The 23,303-nt window shown below is 42.4% G+C and overlaps 1 protein-coding gene across 3 annotated transcripts in view; it reads left to right on the top strand.

The window, feature by feature from the left end:
* Window positions 1–23,303, top strand: part of BCAS4 (breast carcinoma amplified sequence 4) — a 100,050-nt gene that overhangs the window by 30,031 nt on the left and 46,716 nt on the right. For 2 of the 3 annotated variants that reach the window (XR_013634506.1, XM_073309417.2), the window contains one exon: window positions 10,369–10,418. The exons of the other annotated variant lie outside the window; for it this stretch is intronic. Coding sequence is in view for 1 of the 2 variants with exons in the window: in XM_073309417.2 (XP_073165518.1) it covers window positions 10,369–10,418 (50 nt within the window). In the remaining variant the exon portion in view is untranslated. The remainder of the gene's footprint in view (window positions 1–10,368; window positions 10,419–23,303) is intronic. 3 annotated transcript variants of the gene reach the window in all.

Below are 23,303 nucleotides of genomic sequence, written 5' to 3'. Positions count from 1 at the left end.
AATCTGAAAGTGAAACCAACTATATATTTTTTAAAAGTTAAATGAATTTGATCAATGTGTATAGTCAAAGCTGAGACAAATGCAGAAAAGGAAAAAAGCATAAAATATTAGAAAGTATATTGGATTTTAAAACTTCTTTCAATAGAATTGTGTGTTGTGTTAAGACCTACTAAACTCCAGTGTCTAACATTTTAAATAAATAAAGCTCTTGTTAAAGATCTGAGGCCGCCAGCCCTTTAGGGTGTGAGATCTCTCCATTAACATCCCAGAGGTCCTCAGGTAAAACCTGGGAAGACTGGAGTTGACATTCATAATATTTCTAAAGTTAAAAAAATAATTAAGAACTCCTTTCAAGATTTTATTATCCATCATAAAGAAGCAAAACAGGCACAAACCCATTTAAAAATAATCCTTTACAGGTCTCAGAGTAGCAGCCGTGTTAGTTTGTATCTGCAAAAAGAAAAGGAGGACTTCTGGCACCTTAGAGACTAACAAATTTATTTGAGCATAAGCTTTTGTGAGCTACAGCTCACTTCATCGGATGCATCATGAAAGCTCACGAAAGCTTATGCTGAAATAAATTTGTTAGTCTCTAAGGTGCCACAAGTCCTCCTTCCCTTTACAGGTCATCTTTCGTAATATACGGTTATGTTAATGACATTGTAAGCAAACATGTTTACCTGATTTAGTTGATAGTGTCCCTTTAAAATATAGAGAGAGGAACATTCCCACTTTTCCTTTCTTCTCACTCATAACTCCATGCCTACAACATCATTAGTATTTCGCTTTGCATTCCATTTGCAGGAATGAATGCTCTTTCATTTTCTTTGTAATAACAGCTTTCAAGTTAATATTAAAGATATATTTATGCCAATTGTCAGGAGCATGATAATTATTGACGATGCTTTCCTTCTATGAATTATCAGAATTTCTTATTAGACTGGGTAGGATAAAATAGGCAGTTTCCTTTCCATTAAAATTGTAATGTTAGCTCTTGAGCAGCAGCTGCTTAACTTAGTCTTCATTCATCTGCTTCAACTGATGGCTAACCAACTTTTTTCTGATGCCTAAGGGAGAGAATGGTTTTCTAAATGCCATTGTTGGAAAAGTGGCTCGGGGGATTGATAATGGGAGATGAAGCTTACTTTGTGCTACATCATTAGGTCAAGCTCAGCCCACCTTGCTAGTGCGTACAAGTCATTGCCACTGCAATTATTTAAGTGTCTAAGATAGAGATCCCAGGGATACAGTTCTTTTTGTGGTTGCCTGTGTGACGTGGGTTGGTGGGCTCAGTCCAGATTCTGGCTGGCAAGTATCCACAAAGGTAGTTACCAGTGGCAGTAATATGCTCCTTTGAACAGAAAGGCCACTGCTCAAATGGATCAGGAGATTGAACTCTTCTGTCTGTCAAGGAGAGTTTTCTCCCCATGTCAGGGTTGAAGTTCTGATTGATTTCCTGGGGAATTAATATTAACAAAAACAAGGTTATAAACTGCCTGAATAAGTAGCCCTTCCCCTTTCAGTTGCTCACATTTCACCCCCTTGGTACTTGTTATGTCATAATCTCTGTAGATCACCTTTAAAATGTAACTGGATGGTGTGTATTTAATATATGTCAGGATCACATTTTCCAGTGTCCTTTCCCCTCATACTAGACTCACAGGAGGTATGGTTTAAGTTAAGACTGGGAGTCAAGAGGCTTGTGTTCTACCCCTGCTTTTGCCACTGACTCTCTGTGTATCCTGGGGTAAGACACTTCACTTCTTGTGCCCTGGTTTAATTTCTGAAGATAATGATCCGGATCTCCTGGGATATTGCAAGGCATAATTATTTGTCTGTAAAGGGCTGAGAGATCCTTGGGTGGAAAGGGCAAAGTATTTATTAATCTTTTTCCTTCATTTGTATTACATAGCACAGGGGAAAGGGGCACAGAGAGAGCAAGTAAGGCCAAGATTTTCTAAACTAGAACCCTAAAGTTAAGCTCCTGTGTCCATATTTAGGTAGCTGCCCGACTTTCAAAAATGCTAAGCACCTGTCAGCTCTTACTGAACCCACTGGAGGTGTTGGGTGCTCAGCACTTTTGAAAATCAGACAGATGCCTAAATATGGATTTAGAAATTTAGCTTTAGGCTCCTAGTTCTGAAAATCTTAACCTAAAGGCCTAGACAGTTACTGCAGCAAAATGCAGGCACTGAAATATAATGAATAAATAAAAACTGGTAGAAAAATTCTTAGTCTAGGTGAATGCTGTCTAGGTTAGCACCCTGCTCTGCTCTGTATATGTGTATTACCTAAGAAAGTCCTGAACTTCTGGCTACATATATAGCTTTTATGAGACTGATTAAAACAAATAAACAAGTATGATCTGTACCAGAAGGTGGAAACCCCACTTCTGCACTTACTGAGTTCTGAAGGTGCTCTGTATCAGTTAATCTATTGGTGTTTATTGTTGAGCTTTAAATAGGCTTCACAGTGAGTGGTTCACTAGGCTTTGATGATGATTTTTTGTGGGTTTATAAATTCCACTTAGAACATTGCTCTGTGTAGAATTAAATTGAATTAGCTGCTGCTGCAGAGAAGAGACATAGCTGGTTCCAGGGAAAGTAAGAGGTGGATATTCCCCCTTGCCTTGGGTTCCTATTGGCTGCTGCTGTGAGGAATGCAGCAAGCAGTGGCTACTGCTGCACTATTGACTAAGCATCTGCGTGTTATACATTTCAGCTGTGCACATGCGTGCCTTCTGGGGGAAATAGAAGGTGGTGCCTTGAACTATATCTGATTCCTCTTCTCCTATCAGTTACGTTTCCTCTCTTCATCTGGGGATCTAACCTCTATTTCTATTGTTAAATAGGCTAGCTACTCTCTACGTTCTAAAACTACAGGTATAAAATACTCCCTTAGCTCTTGCTTCTCTAATGGTTAGGCCCTGACTCATGAAACCTGTGCTGCCCTACTTACTTAAAAAAACCCAAACAAACAAACCCAACCAAAACCGGACTGCTGTGTCTTCAGTTTGAGCTCCCTCAGAGCAGAGAGCAGCATGTTGAGAAGAGGTGCCGTTAAGTTAGGCTATGGCTACGCTACAGAGCTTGCAGGGCTGCTTGTGCAGATGCCGTAAGCTGACAGGAGAGAGCTCTTCCGTCTACTTAATTATGCCAACCCCCGCAAGCGGCGATAGCTATGTTGTTGGGAGAAGCTCTCCCGCTGACATAGCACTGTCCACACTGGTGCTTAGGTCAGTGCAACTTATTTCGCTTAGGGGGTGACTTATTGACCCCCCTGAGTAACATAACTTACACTATACTAATTTATTTGAGCATGAGCTTTCGTGAGCTACAGCTCACTTCATCGGATGCATACCGTGGAAACTGCAGAAGACATTATATACACACAGAGACCATGAAACAATACCTCCTCCCACCCCACTGTCCTGCTGGTAATAGCTTATCTAAAGTGATCATCAAGTTGGGCCATTTCCAGCACAAATCCAGGTTTTCTCACCCTCCACCCCCACACACACAAACTCACTCTCCTGCTGGTAATAGCCCATCCAAAGTGACAACTCTCTTCACAATGTGTATGATAATCAAGTTGGGCCATTTCCTGCACAAATCCAGGTTCTCTCACTCCCTCACCCCCCTCCAAAAACCACACACACAAACTCACTCTCCTGCTGGTAATAGCTCATCCAAAGTGACCATTCTCCCTACAATGTACATGATAATCAAGGTGGGCCATTTCCAGCACAAATTCATGTTTTCTCACCCCCCCACCCCCATACACACACAAACTCACTCTCCTGCTGGTAATAGCTCATCCAAAGTGACCACTCTCCCTACAATGTGCATAGTAATCAAGGTGGGCCATTTCCAGCACAAATCCAGGCTTTCTCACCCTCCCTCTCTTTCCGGGACACACACACACACACACTCTCACTCTCCTGCTGGCAACAGCTCATCCAAACTGACCACTATCCAAGTTTAACCAGAATGTCTGGGGGGAGGGGGAGGTGTAGGAAAAAACAAGGGGAAATAGGCTACCTTGCAAGTACTCCTTTTCTTTTTGCGAATACAGACTAACACGGCTGTAACTCTGAAACCTTACACTATACTGACATCAGCTAGAGTGTGTACATATTCATTACCTGTCGTAGTAATCAACAGAATCCCATTTTAGTTATTCCCAGAAATAATTATGGGTATTTTTGCTGTACTAGAAATGGGATGTGTATATCCACTATTTGGGTTATTTCATTTTCCTTCATTAATTTCCACTTTTTTCCCTGGAGCCAGCTAGTAAAGTCCTGTTGATATGCATAAACGTGCTGCAAATCGCACCTGAGATTTTTCATCCCAACATATTGTGTTATAGTTCACTGAGAGAACTTTCTTGCTAGTGGTGAACTTGTATGGAAACTTTGCTTTACCATATTTCTGTGGCTTATTTTCTTCCCAGCATGGAATATTCCACAAGCTCCTGTTACATTTTATAATGGAGTTTTCTCAGAGAACTGTGCATAGAAATTGGGGTCTCTATCTTACAAAGGCATAATTTTAAGTGTGCCCAATTGATGTATTTGCATAAATTTGAATGGGCACAAAATTTTCACTTTTGAATAGATTCTATATCTTTAGATATTTCTAGATTATTATTATTAATAATTTTATTTTATTAATACTCTAGGGCCTAAAGGCCCCAACCAAGATAGGGGCCCTATTTTGTTAGACACTGTATTTATTAACCCATAGTAAGGGATAGTCCCTGCCCCAAAGAGCATACAATATAAATAGACCAAAGAGACAAAAGATGAGAGAAGAGAAGTGTTATCCACCATGCAGATGAGGAATTGAGGCACAGAAAGATTTAGCGATTTGCCCCAGGTCACAAAAAAATCTATGGCAAAGCCTGGAATTAAACATGTATATCCTAAATCTCAGTCTAGTACGTTAGCTTCAAGATTCTCCTTTGATGAGGCTTGTTGTCTGCTTGGCCCAATATATTGCACTTTTCATCTGAGGATCTCTTACATTTTACAAACAATAAACAAGCTAAATACAGGAGCTGGGTGAAATAGGTGAATGTTCTACCCATTTTATAAATGAACTGAGATTAAGCCCTAGAAAACACTGAGTTAGTGGCAAAGCTGAGAATAAAATTGGGGAATCCTAACTCTCAATATTCCATTTACAATAGTTTCTATATTCAGACTTGGCATGATGCATTGAAGTAATGTTGAAATGGAACTTCTAGTTTTATGTAACTATCCTAAAGGCGTAGTTTGACTTCTGTAGTTGCGTGGGGGGGCAGCTCCAGTCAGGCAAATGGTGCCGTGTGTGGGGTTGGAAGTGGAGGGCAAATTCCGCACCTGCCTGAGACTTGCAGTTTGGGTGGGCAATGCCCGCCTGCCCCTTCCAAATTACACCCATGCCTATAATATCATTCTAAAGTAATGTGCAAACAGAAGTGACTTCCTTTGTAAATCAGTTTATTTTCCATGGCCACTTGCTGGAAGTGTGGTTTTTGTTTTTGTTTTGTTAGGAAGAATCATATGTGAGGGAAGCCTGAGAAAATAACTCTCACCCTGCGTAAACACTTTCAAATGAAAGTAACTTTAAGCACATGTATAGCTGGGACAGTGAAGTTACTCGTAAGGTCTTATTATTTTCAGTATCAGGCCCTAAATTTGAGCTCTCACAGTAGTAATTGATTTGGATATTTTTATAGTTAAATATCATAAACATAAGATATAGTGGATAGTCAGAGGGCATAGTTGTAATTAAGTACTGTACAAATCATGTGTAGGCTGGTCCCCATAAAGAATGTAACTGAAATCCATAATTAATGCTGTGTGATTATCGTCTTATGTTTGCTAATAATGTTACCCTCCAAAATGATTATTGGATTTATAAAGCATACTCTCTCAAAAATGGGCGTATCACAAGACCAAAAAGACAAACAATGATAGATATAACAAAACTCAGACAACACTGAGTTCAGCCACTTCCAGGGTTTCTTGTACTTTAGGCTAAGGAGGGCAGCTATGGCAATAGAAGGATAATATAATCTCAGCACAGGTATGTTCTGGAGAATGTGGATTCTATAGTTTTGCTCCTAGTAAAGCTGGGCTCTTTCTTTACCCTGTGGCATGATCTGGTTTATGGAGTTTTACAACCTTCCTGTCTCCCCTCCCCCTACCTCACACACATGTTCAATTAACTCCCCACACACTATTTCCTCCATTTCCCAGTGGCTTAGCGCTGCCACTTAGACATTCTGACTTTTCTTGGGCACACACCACCTTCTAAAGGCATTTTGTCAGTTTATTTCTGATGTCACTGGCTCTCAGTGGGAGACTCTGGTGTAGACAAACAGACTCCTTTTCAGGTCCAGTCATCTCCTCTGTTGCTGAATTACTTGAATAATTGCTCCTGGTTTTCTGTATTTGTTCACACCTCCATCACTTTTAATTTTTGTTCAGGACCCAGATTTGGAAAATTATTGTGTTCTTGTGTGTGAATGTAAGATTATATATATATAATCTGTGTGTGTGTATTTTAAAGGAAAAAGATACAAAAGTGCATGGATAGATAAGTAAACAAACAGGAAATCCATTTAAAAATTGATTTTACAATATTGTGGTGTCTGCCTTCTGAAGAGGAGTATCATGTGGTGGTGAAACTTTCCTGCAGAAGTTGTTTAAAGAAAAACCAAAAAACCAGCCCCCCCCCACCCCCCCAGTATACATGTACACACTATTTGAATGCTGTTCTTTTCAGTAATTGGTATGTGTTTGTTGCAGTTTAGATCCTAACAGTGGCTTTCCACCTTGTGTTCCATAGAGATTGTTTCTTTGAGTCAGTTTGTCTGGTAAAGGCTATAGGCTTGTTAAGAATGAAACATGAAATTACTCTAAAAGCAAAGAAAGATTATAGGTAAGTGAATGGTTTAGTTTACCTTATAACCTGGGCCAAAATCATCCTTGTTGTAACTCCTTTAATATCAGTAGAGTTATACCTGGGATGAATTTGGCCCATTGTACTTCTGAAAATAGGTCTTTTCTCTTTGTAATATGAAAAATATCCCGATTGGCTTTTCTCATTTCTCCTAGAATCAAAATTGTCTCCTGCTGAACAATCAATTTGCGTACTAAATTTTCAAAATTATGAAAGGGGTAACAAAATCAATGAGACTCCGCCCCCCCACCCCCATTACTGGCAGAGGGGTTCAGAAAAATATGCCAGTCAAAAATTAGGAAGAGGACAATAAAGAGGAGACTGAAATAAGACGACTTCTCTCCAGATCATAAACACCTGGAATCCCCCAACAGTGAGGGTGATTGAAATGGTGGAAACTCTAAACGAGTTCAAGAGACACCAAATTTATTTGTGGAGAAGAAAGGTTATTGAGTGATCTGGTGTAGAAATAGGAAGCCTCTTCTACTTCCAAAAATGTCCTTACCTTTTAGCAATTGTAACATGAATAACATTCTGAAATTGTCCTCTTCTCTTTTTAGTCATTAGCATAGGCTGGCTTTTGCTTCCTTATTTTGGTGAGTACTATGTTGTTTTGTTTGCAAGATGTTATTTTGATTAACTTTTCCAGTAGTTCAGAGTAAGATCACAGATAAATGACATTTTATCAACATCTCATTTTGTGGTGGATAATATTTGGAATTATCATGTCTGTGGAACACCACAGAAATTAAGTTACTTTGCAGTCTTATGGAGACCAGTAGGGTCCTGAGGACTGGTAATGGGATATAGAGCTTTTCAGCCATAGGTCACGGGTTCAAGTTCCCTGCTGTGACTTTGTCACTACTGTCACAGTTTCAAGATAATGGCTATATCCTATATTTCCTCCTCCTTGGTCCCTTGAGAGCACCCACTTAAAGGTTTCTGGTTCCTAGCCATCACCTCTGCTGAGTGGAGACCCCCATCTCACTTCCTTGTGACTGGGGGTTTTAAGTCTTTACAGCTCCCTTTTCTACCCTGTGATATTCCCAGCAAGCCAGTCTGCTGAAAAGGTCTGTGCCTGTGCTTTGCTCTCTTGCCAAAGGCTATGACCAACGTGTTGCCAGCAGTTACAATTATCACACAGCTCTCTCTAAGCAAGCACATTTTTTCTGAAGGTAAAAAGCATTAACACAGAGAAAGCATATAAAACCAAAAGAACCTACAAGCATGCTAAAAAGCTTACCACCCATTTCCCTCAACTCCAACACAGGGCTATGGTAGGTGCCAGTCCTTCAAACCCCACAGTTGGGTTTTCCCTGTGGTTAGAAGCCCATATCAGGAACCAGAACAAACGCCCCCAGTCAGTTTAAGCTTGGGCTGTTTATCCAAAAATCCCTTTTCTGTCTTTTTTGGTTTCTGGAGAACCTGTTCTGAATCAAAACATATAAGCCTCCCCAGGAAGTGTTAACTCTCTGGAAGTGCTATAACCTGAGTGATTTGCCTTAATCATCCCCTTTTATTTTCAGAGTGCATATAATCCCTGCCCACAATGATACATAAACCATTTATACTCTTAATACAATATGGTCTCCCATAGATTTTGCAGGAAGCTGCCCTGTCTGTCACAATTACCAACCAGGGGAGCGTGTGGGACATAGGCGCTGACATATCAGCTGTTCCATGGCGGGCAGGAGGCACTGGGAGGGAGGAGCAGGCACAGGGTGTGTTTGGGGGAGAGGGTGGAACTGGGCAGGAAGAGGCGTGGTGGAGTGAGGGTGAGAAGAGGTGGGGCAGAGGTGGGGGTGGGAGCAGAGCGGGGCGGGGAGGGGGTTGAGCACCCCCAGGGCCCTGGAGGAAGCCCTCTGGTGTGGGAGCCAGGGTTGGGGTCCAGTGGTCATTTGGTGATCTGCATGAAAGGAGCTTGTTGGGTCATAATCCAGTTTCCAGTGGATGAGCATCCACATCACAGAAACCACCACCATATATTGTGCTCGTTGTCCTCCTCGTTGGCAGCCAGCCACAGCAGAGAGGCATGTTTTAGAGGTGATCTCTTCGGGTCAGGGTTATGGCCCATTGATAAGGGGAAGTTTACCCTGCTGCTGCCCATAATGCACCTGGCCTGCTGATGGAGAACTTCAGACTCCAGAACTGTCAGTCTAGAACTTTCATGAGCCGCTCTTTAGTATAGACAGATTTTAGAAGGAGTCAGAGTGTTTCGAAGGATTTTGTTGCTGGTAAAACATTTTGAGAATCTCTCCATGTGGCAGATAACTTTAGGAATGTTTACTCCTTGATGAGCTCTGTATCTGATCTATCATTTTTCTATAGAGCCTATCACTGTGTCACCTAACTGCCTAAGTGTTTTAGCAGGAGATCACCCTTGCAGAGTGTTGATGATACTACACTCCATTTAGGTTTTGAAGGCCACATAAAGTATGCTAAGCGTCAAAGGACATTTTTTGTTGAGATTAAAACAAGATTCACTGTTACCCTAATACCTTCCACGTCCTTGCCCAGGCTACAGAGAGCAAGGTCCCCAAGCACCTTGATGTGCCATAGGGATAAGAAGTTTGACTGATATATTTCTTAAAAAAGAAAACAGTTTCCCTTTGTAGGAGTTGAAAAATTATTTAAAGTCTCCAGGCACCCAGAGACGAGGAATGTTGTGTCTGTTGGAATCTGCTCTTGGCTGGGAATTATGGCCATTTTCTGTGGTCTGCAAGCAGTTCTGCCTATGATGTAATGTTGTTGCAGGAAAGGTGCTTGCTCTGCTTCAGCCTGTAGGAGTCGTAATGCCTAGCAGTTCTCTCCCCCGCCTCCAACGTGCGCACATACATACGCTCTCTCTCTCCCAGAAAGTTGCCCTTCCCCCACCCCTTTTCACAGTGCTTCTCCCTGAGGCAAATTTCTTGCTGTCTGGAGTATCAAGCATGCACGGGTGCTTTCCTTTTTCTTTCTCCTCTTTTGAATTTTCCTGTGTAGTTATTATAAAGCAGCAATAGCTGAAAAGACAGTTTCACCCTGGTTCTTTTCTCCAGTTATGTGTCTGCGTGTGTGTGTAAAATAAATAAATGAACCCCACAGCTTATAGATGAGAAGCCAAGCTTGGGTTTTTTTAAGTGCCTTTCCTCAACATTCATCATTTTTTCTTGTGGTAGAGATACAACATAAGCAGATGGCAAATATTAACATACAATACAGTGCCTGCTAGAAGTGATTTAACAATGCTCTAGGTTTCTGTGCCTTTCAGTTAGTTAAGTCGTGTTTACAAGTTAATGAATTTGTTCCACTTGAAATATTTGATGGTATGTACAGAGGTTCAGTGGTAAAGGGATCCTTTAGGAGTAATCGAGGAATGTTGTGTGTTTCTAGGCATTGTGGTTATGGGTGACGTATTTTTTTCTTCGAATTTTAGCATTTTCACGATGGTGCTGAAAAGAGGATCAGAATGAGCAGTCTTATTAGGTAATAATACACAGCTTTTCTTTAACCTCAGTGATGTTGCTTGTAGGACCTTATGAACCTGGAAGTGATACCATGGATAATTGCAACCCCATCCTATGCTATAGAGTTTGCTCTTATATTTGTATTGGATCTCCATAAGCCTTAGGCAAGGATTTGAAGAACAAATGCAAATTTGGGTAGCAAATTGGACAACATACTGTTTTTTTTGAGTAGCCCGTTTTCTTGTTTTGGAACTATGAATGCAAAATATTAAATAGGCTGTCTCATATAAGTTAACTTGCATTTTGCAGCAAAGGTGCTTGGAAGGGCGTGATATAACTCAATATATTCTAGACCCTGTGTAAGGTTTCTTGCTAACATGCTCCCTGCTATGTACTTAGCACAAAAATCTAAGCCTTCTTCTGCAGTTGTACTCATGCTGGGAAACAAAAAAAATCTGTTTATATCTGGAAGCTGAGGGTCGTGTAATGTAGAAAGAAGACTAGCTGCAAGCTATGGCGCAAACCTTGTGCGATTAATATTTTACACGGAATTCTCCAGTCATGCAGTAATCATGTAAATGAGCTTGCACTTGGAATATGCAATGTAGTTGTAGCTGTGTCAGTCCCAGGATATTAGAGAGACCTGAAGAAGAGTTCTGTGTGGCTCAAAAGCTTGTGTCTCTCACCCACAGAAATTGGTCCAATAAAAGATATTACCTCACCCACCTTGTCTCTACTTGGAATATGGAGTCTATCAAAACTACTGAAGCTGCAATTGCAGACAGTCCTCTTAAACAGTCCATTGGCTGACAACCTGTAAGCCTCACTGAATTTAAAGAGTTAATGCCATTCACTATTATTTGACCACTTGGGACCAAAAAAAAAGTTTTTAGAAGGATTTAATTGATGGCTCTGGTATAAGCCCTTTCTATGTGTAGGATTCTCAAACTGTAGGTTTGTCTTTTCATAGGGCTCTTTTTTAAAAAATGCATTGATCAGTTTAATAATACCTTTATTCAATAAGAAGTGAAAATGCACGGAATCTGTTTCCCATTTGAAGAGGTACAATACCTAGCTCATCATTGACTTCACACAGGATGCCATACCAGACAAAGCTAAGTAGCTTAAGATGTGCCTGTGTATATCTTTCATAACTTAAATTTGACAATGATTTACCATATCCTTAAATAAGGCTTCCCTCAGCAGAAACAAACAGTGAATAAGCAATAAGACAGTCCAGTGTGAGTGACAATAGTAAGCTTGCATGGCGTTGAGGTCTGAGGTCCAATGACTTTAACTACCTGAGAAGCACTATAATTAATCTGCAATATGTTTCCTGGAGTGTCATGGATACTCTTATTACCTGGAATTTATATGCAGAAATCAGACTCGTTAACCTATGTGTTTTACCAGGCATTATAGATGTCTTACATCATTGGGAACCAATCAGAAAGCTCTCTCTAGGGCAGAGTTTTAAAAGCCATTTCATAATATATTTATATTCAGTGCATATACACTTTTTTTTTTTTTGTAACATTCATTTTGCCGCAGAGTCCAAGTGTCAATGTGGTCTGAAAATGCATGAAAAATAATTTATTCGCCCTGGGTTTTTAATTCAGTTGTGTACCTAAGTGCTCTAGGAAGCATAGCTGGTACACTTGGGGGGGAAAAGTTATTGTGTAGTGATTGTATTTCTGTAATAGCAGTATTGCTGCAAGATCATCTTTGGTGGTGGTTAATCCCTCTTCGCCACATTGCTCCTTTTCAGAGGCACCCTAACCTGCAAATATTTCTAAAGCTGATTCTGAAACAGTCTGGTTTGCCAACAACAAAAATACCAAGACAGTCTCCAGAAAAAGAGAGGAGTGAGTGTGTGTGTGTGTGTATTTGTGCGTGCGCGCAGTCCTCTAGCCAATAGAAATAAAGGATTCTTCCTGGCCTGCCTGGAAAATTCTAGTCCTTTCTCTCTGGTTTAGCTGATTGCAGTTGCTGTGTCTCTGGCAGTTGCTGTTACATAGCGTTTCAGTGCAGTTTACCCAGTAGAGCTCAGCCTGCAGGAGTCGCCGCGATTACTGCAGCTTCTCTTCTAGCTGCCCATCCCCCAACCATACTGCAGTGCCAGTTCCATTGGGGGGGGGGGTGTGGGTGTGTGTGTGTGTTTTCTTTCACATAGGCATACACAGACTATTTTTATCCTTCATTAGCAGGCAGAACTTTGCCATATTGAATAGGAACTTTCAGGCACTATTCACTAATATTGAATGTTCCAAAAAAGTCTAGTTAACACCTCCCCAATCCCCAGGTTTTGTGTAACTCTTTCATTGCCAGAGTGCACCTTCCATCCTGTAAGCATATGGATGTGTTTGGAGCTTTTTAACCATGGTAATTTTCAGGCCACATTAATGACCCTTTGGTATCAGTTTTTATCAGGCAATACCTGTATTTCTTTTTGTAGCAACGCCTCTGTGATGGGACCACCCATCTCATTGCAGCTGGGCAGGCATGAGTACCTAAGCACTGCATCTGGGCCTCTGCTCCACAGTTAACAGGCTACGTTCCCGAATGGATGGGATATGGGGGCCTGGCTGGAGAATGAGTGGTGAGAACTGGCTCCATTAGTCTGTTACTATTGCAAAGAGGTACCTCTAAAGTCTCCCTGCCACAGGAGGGGTCTGGAGGAGGGTTTCATCTTTATGCCAGCTGATTCCAGCAGGGCCAGAGATCCAGGTGCTCAAAACCTGCCACATCTCCCCTCAGGCTACCATGGGACAGGCCACAGCCACTGACTTGAAGTTTACATTTGTGCCAAATCTCAACTCACTTTATTTCCTGCCACTAGAAGCTCATACACAGTTTACTGTCTGCTCTTGCCTCGGCGCACTCTCTCTCTCTCTCAATCTGAGTACTGCTCTCACAGAACCTCCCTCCCATTGACCATCAGTGTTCAGAGTATTGTTGGATGTTTTCCCAGGCTGAATCTTATTTTTCACATTTTGACCTATAATTTCTGATCAGTGTGGGGGCTTGATCCTGCAAGGTGCATGAGTGACCCCTACCCTCATTGCCTTTGGTGGGAATTGAGGGCACCTATGCCCCTTTATGTTATTTCTTAGCCAATGCTGTTTTTTGGCAGCCTCTCCCAGTTTAGTATAATTATTAATATTTTTGGAACCCTGATCATCAGAAATTCATATGAAAACCAAAAATGTTCCTAAGAAATCCTGATTTTTTACAAAGTTCTGGCATGTCCCTGGGGCTGGAATCAAATCCTGGTACAATCTGTACACAGTTTTTTTTAAAAGTATGTTTTTGAACTAGTTTTTAAGTTGTACTATGCACATGTGGTCTTGTGCTGTAGCATGCCTTAATATAACATTACTAAAAATAAACTCTGTACACTTCCTCTTTTCTTAGTTTATCAAGAGAAAAATTAGGTTATATATAAGCATGACATAATCTACTCATCTGTCTGAATACTGTATATCTTCTTAAATGTACCAGAATACTATTTTGGGGTGTTTGCAAGGAGCATCTATTTTACTTTTACACATACACACATTCTTCACAGATGGCCGCTAGAAAATGTAGATGGTAAATTGACAGGCAGGACACAATCCATATTTTCCATATTCTGTGAAATGTCACAGGAGCTCCCTTCACTTTACTAATAAAATCATAGCATTTTATACTAACGGCTTTTCCAAAGTGCTTTATGAATGTGGATGAGCATCACTGTTCCCATTTTACAGCTGGCAAACTTGAGACACAGAGAAGTGAAGGGTCTTGCTCAAGGTCATAAAGTGAATCCCTGGCAGAGCCAGAACTAGAACCCAGGAATCCTGTCTTGTTATGCTGGGCCCTGTCCACGGGGCTACACTTACTTATTAGCGAGCTGATCCAACTCCCATTAAGTCAGTGTGAGTCTTTCCATATTTAACATGAGTTTTATTATTTTGTTTAGCTTTTCATTGTGACGCTGCTCCAGAATGAATAAGGGGGAAGAGGCTAAGGGGGCTTCCACAGGTTTCATATGTGAGAGGCTCCAAATGTTTAAATGCAGACAAGAAAGTGTAGCTGAGTGACTTTGCCTGTAATTGGAGCCTATTGCTATACTGATATGCCTGATACGATTCACTTTACTCTCGCCCATGCTTTGTGATGTCGACTAGGCTGACCATCCCATCCCCATGTTCTCCCTCTCCCCACTAAAAAGCCAATAAGCCCCATTTTGCCATGACCCCACCTGCATTGAGAATCCTGGCAAGAGGATTTTTGCCTTGTAAAATGACTATAATTATAACACTTCTTAATGAACCAAAAGATGCTGACCCTTTTGAGTATGGGGTAAAGCGTTACAGAAAAGGGAACAAGACAGGCTGAAAAATGAATCTTTTACTCAGTATTTGTGTGATATAGTGCTTAGGAGCCATGGACCAGGCCTCCATTGTGCTAGGCTCTGTACAAATGCAGAACAAAAAGATGACCCCCTGCAAAACATAGTCTACAAGCACAAATGGGAACAGTAGAGGAGGATAGCTACTGACTGATGTAGCATCACAGCTGTGGGTGTTGCTTTAGAGAAAGTTGGAATGACAGTGTCCTTGCTCTGAAGTGCTTACAATAAAAATGTAGAAGAGGAAGAGACAGCAACACAGGGGTAGTTGTAGAGGAGCGTGAAGCAATATGATCATGATGTCACTGAGGAGAGTAATGCATGTGCCTTGAGGGTTGCAAATCAGGATGGTGACAGGTGGAAAACAGGGTTTTTTTAAACTAAGAATTGCATCCTTTCATCTGTAGCTCACGAAAGCTTATGCTCTAATAAATTGGTTAGTCTCTAAGGTGCCACAAGTCCTCCTTTTCTTTTTGCGAATACAGACTAACACGGCTGTTACTCTGAATCCTTTCCTTTGTGTGTCATTTATTTACTTTGTAAACTCTTTAAAGACAGGGACCCGTCTTGACTATGTATAAAACACCTGTCACACTTTCGGGCACTGTATAAATAATGCTAGAAAGCAATGTATTCACAGTGTGTTTGGAAGGGGTATTAAACCTTGTGCTTCAGAGTTTACACTAATCTCTATAAGAGACCAGTTTCATGTCTGCCTGCTGTCTGGGATGCTTACACATTCCTCTGAAGCATCTTGTTCTGGCCACAGTTAGAGACCAGATACTGAGGTCTGATCCAGTCTGGCAGTTCCTATGTTCACAAAGCAGAGTGCACATCTTACAGCTTGAATGCTTTCAGAAGTTTGGATCTTCTTATTTTTTGTGAAGGAGGGGGAGGGTACATGGAAAACATCCATGGGGAAGTTTTTTTCAAGCATAATTGTAATCTGTAGCTCACTTTTATGCTACTTTTATATGTAACTCTCAAAGCATTTAGCAAAAGAGGGTCAGCATCGTTGTCTATATTTTACAGGTGGGGAAACTGAGGCACGGGAATGTGACTTGTCCACATTCACACAGTAATTCAGTGGCAGAGCTGTGAGTAGAACCCAGATCAACTGACTGAGTCCAGTGCTTGAATGTGGGAAGCAAAGGAAGCTTATACAAAGTATTGAGCAGGTGGCCTTCTAGAGCAGGGGTGGGCAAACTTTTTGGCCCAAGGGCCACATTGGGGTTGCAAAACTTTATGGAGGGCCAGGTAGGGAAGGCTGTGCCTCCCCGAACAGCCTGGACCCTGCCCCCTATCCGTCCCCTCCCAGTTTCCGCCCCCTGACTGCCCCCCTCAGAACTCCCCCACCTATCCAACACCTCCCTCCCCCCCCGCTCCTTGTCCCCTGACTGCCCCCCTCCCGGGACCCCACCCCCTATCCAACCCCCCTGCTCTCAGTCTCCCGTGTGTCCCAACCCCTATCCAGACCCCCACGCCCTGACTGCCCCCCAGGACCCCACCCCCTATCCACCCCCCCTGCTCCCCATACCCTGACGCCCCCCCGAACCTCTGCCCCATCCAAATGCCCCCTGTCTGCCCCCTGGGACTCCTGGCTCCTTATCCAACCCCTCCCCGCCCCCTTACCATGCTGCTCAGAGCGGCAGGAGCTCGCAGTCACTCCGCCGCCCTGCCTGGTAGGAGCAGCGGGCCAGAGCGGCAGGTGCAGCGTGCTGAGGCTGCGGGGGAGGAGGACAGCAGGGGAGGAGCCTGGGGCTAGCCTCCCCGGATGCGAGCTATGGGGCTGGCAGGACGGTCCTGTGGGCTAGATGTGGCCCACGGGCCGTAGTTTGCCCACCTCTGTTCTAGAGAGATTACAAAAGGTTAGAGTTATGTACAGACTTGAAAGTGAAGCTATATTAGAATCTATTACTTTGGCTTAAAGTCCAAATGCTCAATCATTTGTCTTCCTTGCTCCCACTAAAGGAGAAATGAGGTTGGTTGTTCCTTGTTTCAGTATATCTGTGGGCATGTGGTCCTAAGTGAGCATGTAAGCCAGGTGTCGTCTTCTGCATAACTCTTTAGGCATATGGGCCTTCTGCTTCTTTCAAATGCAAAGCTGTGGGTCTGTAACTCAAACAAGGTTATCAGAAAAATTGCCCTGATGTAATAAACGTTGCTTTGCTTTTCATCTCCCATGTCTTGAGTATATGTATAAAAAAGTGTGCTCCGTTGGTGCAAATGATAGACTTCATTGGAGGTCAGAGGTAAGGGTGCGTAGTCTCTGGTCACAGTTCTGCAAATCCACCCATGAAATGTTCATTATGCCAAGATAAAAAATGCAAGCACAACCCCATTTTATCCCATAATCCAGGGACCGTCTGGATTGACAGCTGCTCATCTTTGAATTTCTATGGCTGCAAATATTAGACAAAGCCACCTGTTGTCACGCCTGTTTTCAAACCTCTTGGCTGGCTACTCATTACATTCAAGCTTATTGTTCTTACCATGCACATCTCTGCTCCTGCCTATACCTCAGCGCTCAGACCTTCCTTCATGCATTAACTTAAGCCATGCTCCTGCTGAAACATCTCTTCATTCCTCATTGTGGTCTTTGCAGTTTGCCCCATAGCTGTGATAGTGTCTGTTTCCTCATTCAGAGCTTTGAACTCACTTTTCCTGCTGTGCCTCTTAACCTATAGTTTTCCTCTGAAACTTCACTACAGAAATATAAGAAGCCACCTACGATGTCACCAGATCTATTCCCTCTTTCTCTTCACCCTGCAAGGGTTGTATCCCCTTCCTTTTATTTGCCTTTGTGCTTTCTGTGTTAGTCTTTCATTGTTTCCTCAGTCTGAATTGTAAGTGTCTGGGGGTAGGGAACCTCCTCTTTATATTTACCTGCAAAGTGCTGTGTGTGCCTGTAGCACCCTAAAAAAATAATTTGAAAGAGGCGTGAGTTCTGATTCTAATCTTGGCTCTGCCACTGACTTGCTTGTGTCTGGGATAAGCCGCTTAACCCTTTTGCCTCAGTTTCCTCAGCTGTGAAATGGGGGCTGTAGTACTTACCTACCTGCAGAGGTGGTGTTGGGATCAATCTTCAAAGTGCTTTGCAGATATTAACTCATGAAAAGGCAGATCCATGTCCTTGGTTAAATTCCTTTTGTGCTGCTCCAGAAGCACAAAGGAGAGTAAAGTTTCCTTACTCAGGCAGCTCAGGACTCTCTCCCACATGCTAGGAGACATTCCGAGCCATGTCTTCAGGGGAGGGGGGAGCTGGAGCCTTCCACACACAAGCCCTATGGTGCCACTAGCCTCTATCAGGGAGAAAGGTACTGGGCATAGTTGAGGAGCCAGCTCCATAACTGTGACATGAAAATTACTGTCCGAGCAAACTTAAGGAGAAGTGTTTCTAGATATGGTGCTGCTTCATTTAGGACCCCTTTGTACGCTTCTCAAAGGAGCCATATTAACTGAATTCCTTGGCATATACTAGCAGTTTGTCTGATGAAAGATGGTAGGTCTCAAAGCTTTAGATGGGCTGCAGACAAGACTCACTGTCTCAGGATTCCATTTGTGGGGTTTTTCTTGTTTTGTTTGGTTTTTTTTAAAGTGAGAGACTGTCCCTGGGAGGTTGCAGAATCTTGGTATTGGTGTGTTTGGTGTTGAGAATAATGTGTTGTGGGTAGAGGGGACAGCTGAGAGAAAAATCAAATTATTTCAGGCAGGGTGGAAGATCATGAGAATTCCTGTTATCCAGAACCTGTCAGTGGTGAAGTGTGTGTGTGAGAGACCATGGAAATCTGGACAACAGAAGTATTCCCCTACTTTAAAAAAAAAAAAAAAAAAATCCGGTGTGTTGAAGACAAATTTAGATGTGCTGAAGATTCATACCATAGAGTCCTTGTTGCTTTATGAAGGCAATTGGACCGAATGTCTTTAGGTTCCCTCAGACTCTGACCTGTAGTCAGGTACTTACTGACCCTCTGAGTCACACACAACAATCTTCAGAAGTTTGAGAGCTGAGGCATGCCTGCTGAGGCTTGAGCTCTGTGGGGAAGGAGGGCTCAGGGCCCTCCTCCCCACTAGACAGAAGCAGAGGTGATGAGTGTGTGGGGTCATATGCCCTCAGATTTTTGCCAGGGTTTGCTGACCCTCACTCTCAGCAGGCACCGGTCATCTCTGGTAGAAGCTCCTAGCCTCACCACCCTACTGCAGGGCAGAAGCCCTGAGCTGCTCTCTCCCCAGTCTGGTATGAGGAGAAAGGAGAGGGTGTTGGAGATGCTGTGAGTCGCACTTTAAAGAGCCACATGTAGCTTGTGAGCCATGATTTGGCTACCCCTGTGCTATAGCAATGCCTATTGTCATCCAGCCACTGGTCTAATATTCAATACGACAGCAACCAGAACCAGATGCTTCAGGGGAAGGTGCAAACAGCCCTATGGAGGATAATTACAAAATCTCTCTCCATAAGGAAATTGTATTTCAATGTTATCTAAATGAAATATTTTAGTGGTCTGAATTAAAAATTTTCACTTGTGTGGGAAATTTAGAAATTTCAGCATTTCATTCCAATTCAAAACAATTGTTTAAAAAAATTAGCATTTCCTGTGGAACAAAAACTCCCGTTTTTGACCAGCTCTACTCAGAGTTGTACTCCATTAAATACATGTGAAAACGATCAAGTGCTGGGAATAATTAGTCCTACCAAATATCACTTACCCATCCCTCCTTAGTGCTGACCCTGTCCTCTTACCAGACTATCAGATTCCTCTTTTTCCTAATTGGGTCACCTCCAGTCCCTCATGTCCTTGGAGTTCAAACCTCTGTGGTGCACGTGTCTCTGGGGGTGGATCTAAGTTACGCAACTTCAGCTACGTGAATAATGTAGCTGAAGTCGATGTACTTAGATCTGCTTACTGTGGTGTCTTCTCTGCAGTAAGTCGATGGCTGACGCTCTTCTGTCGACTCTGCCTGTGCCTCTTGCCCTGGTGGAGTGCCAGAATGGACAGGAGTGCACTCAGCGGTCCATTTATCGCATCTAGATGCAATAAATCGACCCCTGCTGGATTGATTGCTGCCCGTCAATCCAGCGGGTAAAGTATACAAACCTTTAGTGTAATAGGCAGGAGCAAAACCTTCAATGGGGACTGAGGGGAAGGTGCATTATTGCTAGTTTAGGTGGGTGGGCTCACAGCAGATGAAAAGTAAATGGATTCAGGAGCTCTGGGAACATGAGCAGAGCTGCAGGCCGAGGCAGCAGCAGGATCTAGTATGGATCTGCATTAGGGACAAGATATTTATTACTACTACTTTTTTAGTTTTGAAATTGTTGTGTGGGACAGGAACTTTAAGTCTGAGGGATAATTGACTCAATATAGTTCCTGACAGGTTTCAGAGTAGCAGCTGGGTTAGTCTGTATTCGCAAAAAGAAAAGGAGTACTTGTGGCACCTTAGAGACTAACAAATTTATTTGAGTATAAGCTTTCGTGAGCTACTTCAAAAACAGACTCCAATGAGAGACTGCTGAATTGGAATTAATTTGCAAACTGGATACAATTAACTTAGGCTTGAATAGAGACTGGGAGTGGATGGGTCATTACACAAAGTAAAACTATTTCCCCATGTTTATTCCACCCCCCACCGTTCCTCAGACATTCTTGTCAACTGCTGGAAATGGCCCACCTTGATTATCACTACAAAAGGTCCCCCGCTCTCCCGCTGGTAATATCTCACCTTAAGTGATCACTCTCGTTACAGTGTGTATGGTAACACCCATTGTTTCATGTTCTCTGTGTATATAAATCTCCCCACTGTATTTTCCACTGAATGCATCCGATGAACTGAGCTGTAGCTCACGAAAGCTTATGCTCAAATAAATTTGTTAGTCTCTAAGGTGCCACAAGTACTCCTTTTCTTTTTGCGAATATAGTTCCTGTTAATACATCTGAGTTGAGGCACAAAATCCTGAAATTGGCTAGGCTCACAGGGAACCTACTTTGCAAGAGTCCAGATCTGGGGGTCGTGGTTGATAGTTTTCTTTCTTGGTTCAGAGAAAGAAAACTGTCTGGTGGCTGCAAGGCTTTGGTTTGAGTTTCACTTGTGTACTGGGAAACTCGGTTCCACTGGGGAGGAGCTTACATGGTTAATTTCCATTCCCTGTATGAGGTATGTTCTTCCTCCCTCTTTGCTCAGGGCCTACCTGTTCTTTCAGCCTTTGGAAGTAGTTACCATTATGTGACACTGATAAATAGCCATACTGCAAGTTACTTATGAAAACCAATAGTTTGGAATTGGACAGGAAGGCCTTATAGTAACAGCAGATCCCTGGTCTGTGCGTGGGGAAAGAGTGAGTTATTGGGTGGAAGGAAAATAACTTTTGTCCACACCAATACTGCATGGTATTTTCTATAGCACCCACCATAAATGTGATGTTGCTATGCAGTAACTAATACAGGCTGGCTTACGTTTACTATGTGCAGTGTGGCTTTGGAACGTGCCCGCACTCCTCCCCCCTCCCCCTTTGATGAAAAGTAAAGTCTGAGTGATTGTGGATTAAGCTGCCCTGAGGGGATGGTTTCCTGAGCAGAACACACAACCAACAAGTGCTCACCTTGTGACTGAGTTATACTGTTCTAGTGCTGAGTTGCAGTTGTCAAGAATAATACTACTGTATTCACATCTGTGGGTCACACTCATGTTACTTTCACGTTTCCTTTAGCTCTCTAGGACAGTATTTGGGGTACATTTCTCAAGTAGAGGCCCCAGTGCTTCAAAAACACAGAACCACAGAGCTCCTCTCCCTAGATAACTTGGCCTCCTGATAAGGTTTAACTTACTGAAGTCTCTAAAGCTGCCACCAGAGGTTTTAATCCTTCAGGCATGATTCTACATGCCATTCCTTTGAATTTTCCTGTAAGTACAGAATGCTGCATGTGCTTCACTTTGCAAAAGGTTGCCTCAAATTCTAATGGTTTTGTTTCAAATCATAAATATCCTGTCTAGTTTTATCAAGGCCCATGTTTCCTGCTACAGAATGTTGAGTTCCCCTTATTTTTTTATCCTTCACTTCCTCAGCTAATCACTGTTTATGGGATCTTTCAACTGAAAGGTGTAAGTTACAGTTCCCTAAATTGAGAGTGGAGTGGGGGGTGGATCCCACTTCAGATCTGTCTACAGGTGGATCGAGTAGTTTCTTCACTTCCAGTGTTCCCCTTCAGGAACTCCGGAGCAACTCTGTCTCTCTCTCTTTTCTTTACGTGTATCACACATGATAACTAGTTTCAGAGGAACAGCCGTGTTAGTCTGTATTCGCAAAAAGAAAAGGAAAATTTCTGTGTGTATATAAAGTCTGCTGCAGTTTCCACGGTAAACATCTGATGAAGTGAGCTGTAGCTCACGAAAGCTCATGCTCAAATAAATTGGTTAGTCTCTAAGGTGCCACAAGTACTCCTTTTCTTTTTGCGAATACAGACTAACACGGCTGTTCCTCTGGTACATAGTCTTAAATTTTCAGTTTTGAGATTTGGTGTGGAGGGATTTGTTTTAAGTGCTCTCAGTACTGGTGAAAGGTGTCAGACTGAGAGGCTGAAATCCTCTGTCAACAATTCTCATACAGTACAGGCAGAAACAGTACAAGCTACTGTCCTACCCCATGCCCTGTCTAAGAAAGCACTAATAGAAGTGACAAGGAGTTAGTTACTTATGAAGTGCTATAGGTCTGCATAGAACTGTAGAAACCTTGCCTTGAGGACCTTATAGTCTAGATTAGACATAAACAGAATTCATTCGTCTGGCTGACTTGGTCTTTGGCTCGCTGCTTATACTCACTGACAGGGCCAGCGCCACTTGTGGTATCTTTTGTGGCATGGATGCCATCCCGCAGGGAATTGGACTGAAGGCTCCTATTTTGAAAGACATCAAACCACCATGATACAACAACATCCTTTGCACTTTACTAATTTGCCCCAGATGTGAACCAAGTGATCTAGGGCAAAAGAATCCTGTTACTTGAACCTTTTTCCCTTTTGATTTCTCCTGTAGTTTTGGATATTCAGATTCTCCCAGGGTTTTTTTCTTGGCATGGAGCTATTGCTTTTCCTTTGGGTTTCACTGTAGCTTGACCACAGAAGAGCCATATCATCCCTTGAGTGCGTGACATGAATAGAGATTCCTCATATCCTGGTATCTGTGTTACCTCCGTATCTTACTTGTACAGTTGTTCAAGATCCTTTCCTGTGAACTGCTCCTCCTGAAGCACTGTCCTCTGGATAGTTATCTTTGTCTCAGCAGTTGGCATGGATTCAGCAGCTGCGCCAGAAGATTCTGAACAGACTAGAGCAATCCTTTTTTAACATCATCTGAGACCTAGAGGGGAGCCTTAATGAAAGTTAATTGCAGGTATATTTGAAACAGACATTAAATTTTTTTTAATTATTTAAAATAATTTTAGTTATTCACAGCATGATTACACAACATGTAGTCAGCCAGAAGAATTCATTGCATCAGGAGATCATAAGAAACATA

Source organism: Lepidochelys kempii, chromosome 13 (genome assembly GCF_965140285.1).
Source record: "Lepidochelys kempii isolate rLepKem1 chromosome 13, rLepKem1.hap1, whole genome shotgun sequence".
Classification (NCBI taxonomy): domain Eukaryota; kingdom Metazoa; phylum Chordata; order Testudines; family Cheloniidae; genus Lepidochelys; species Lepidochelys kempii.
The sequence above is the reverse complement of the archived record's forward strand: the minus strand, read 5'-3'. Positions and strand labels throughout refer to the sequence as shown.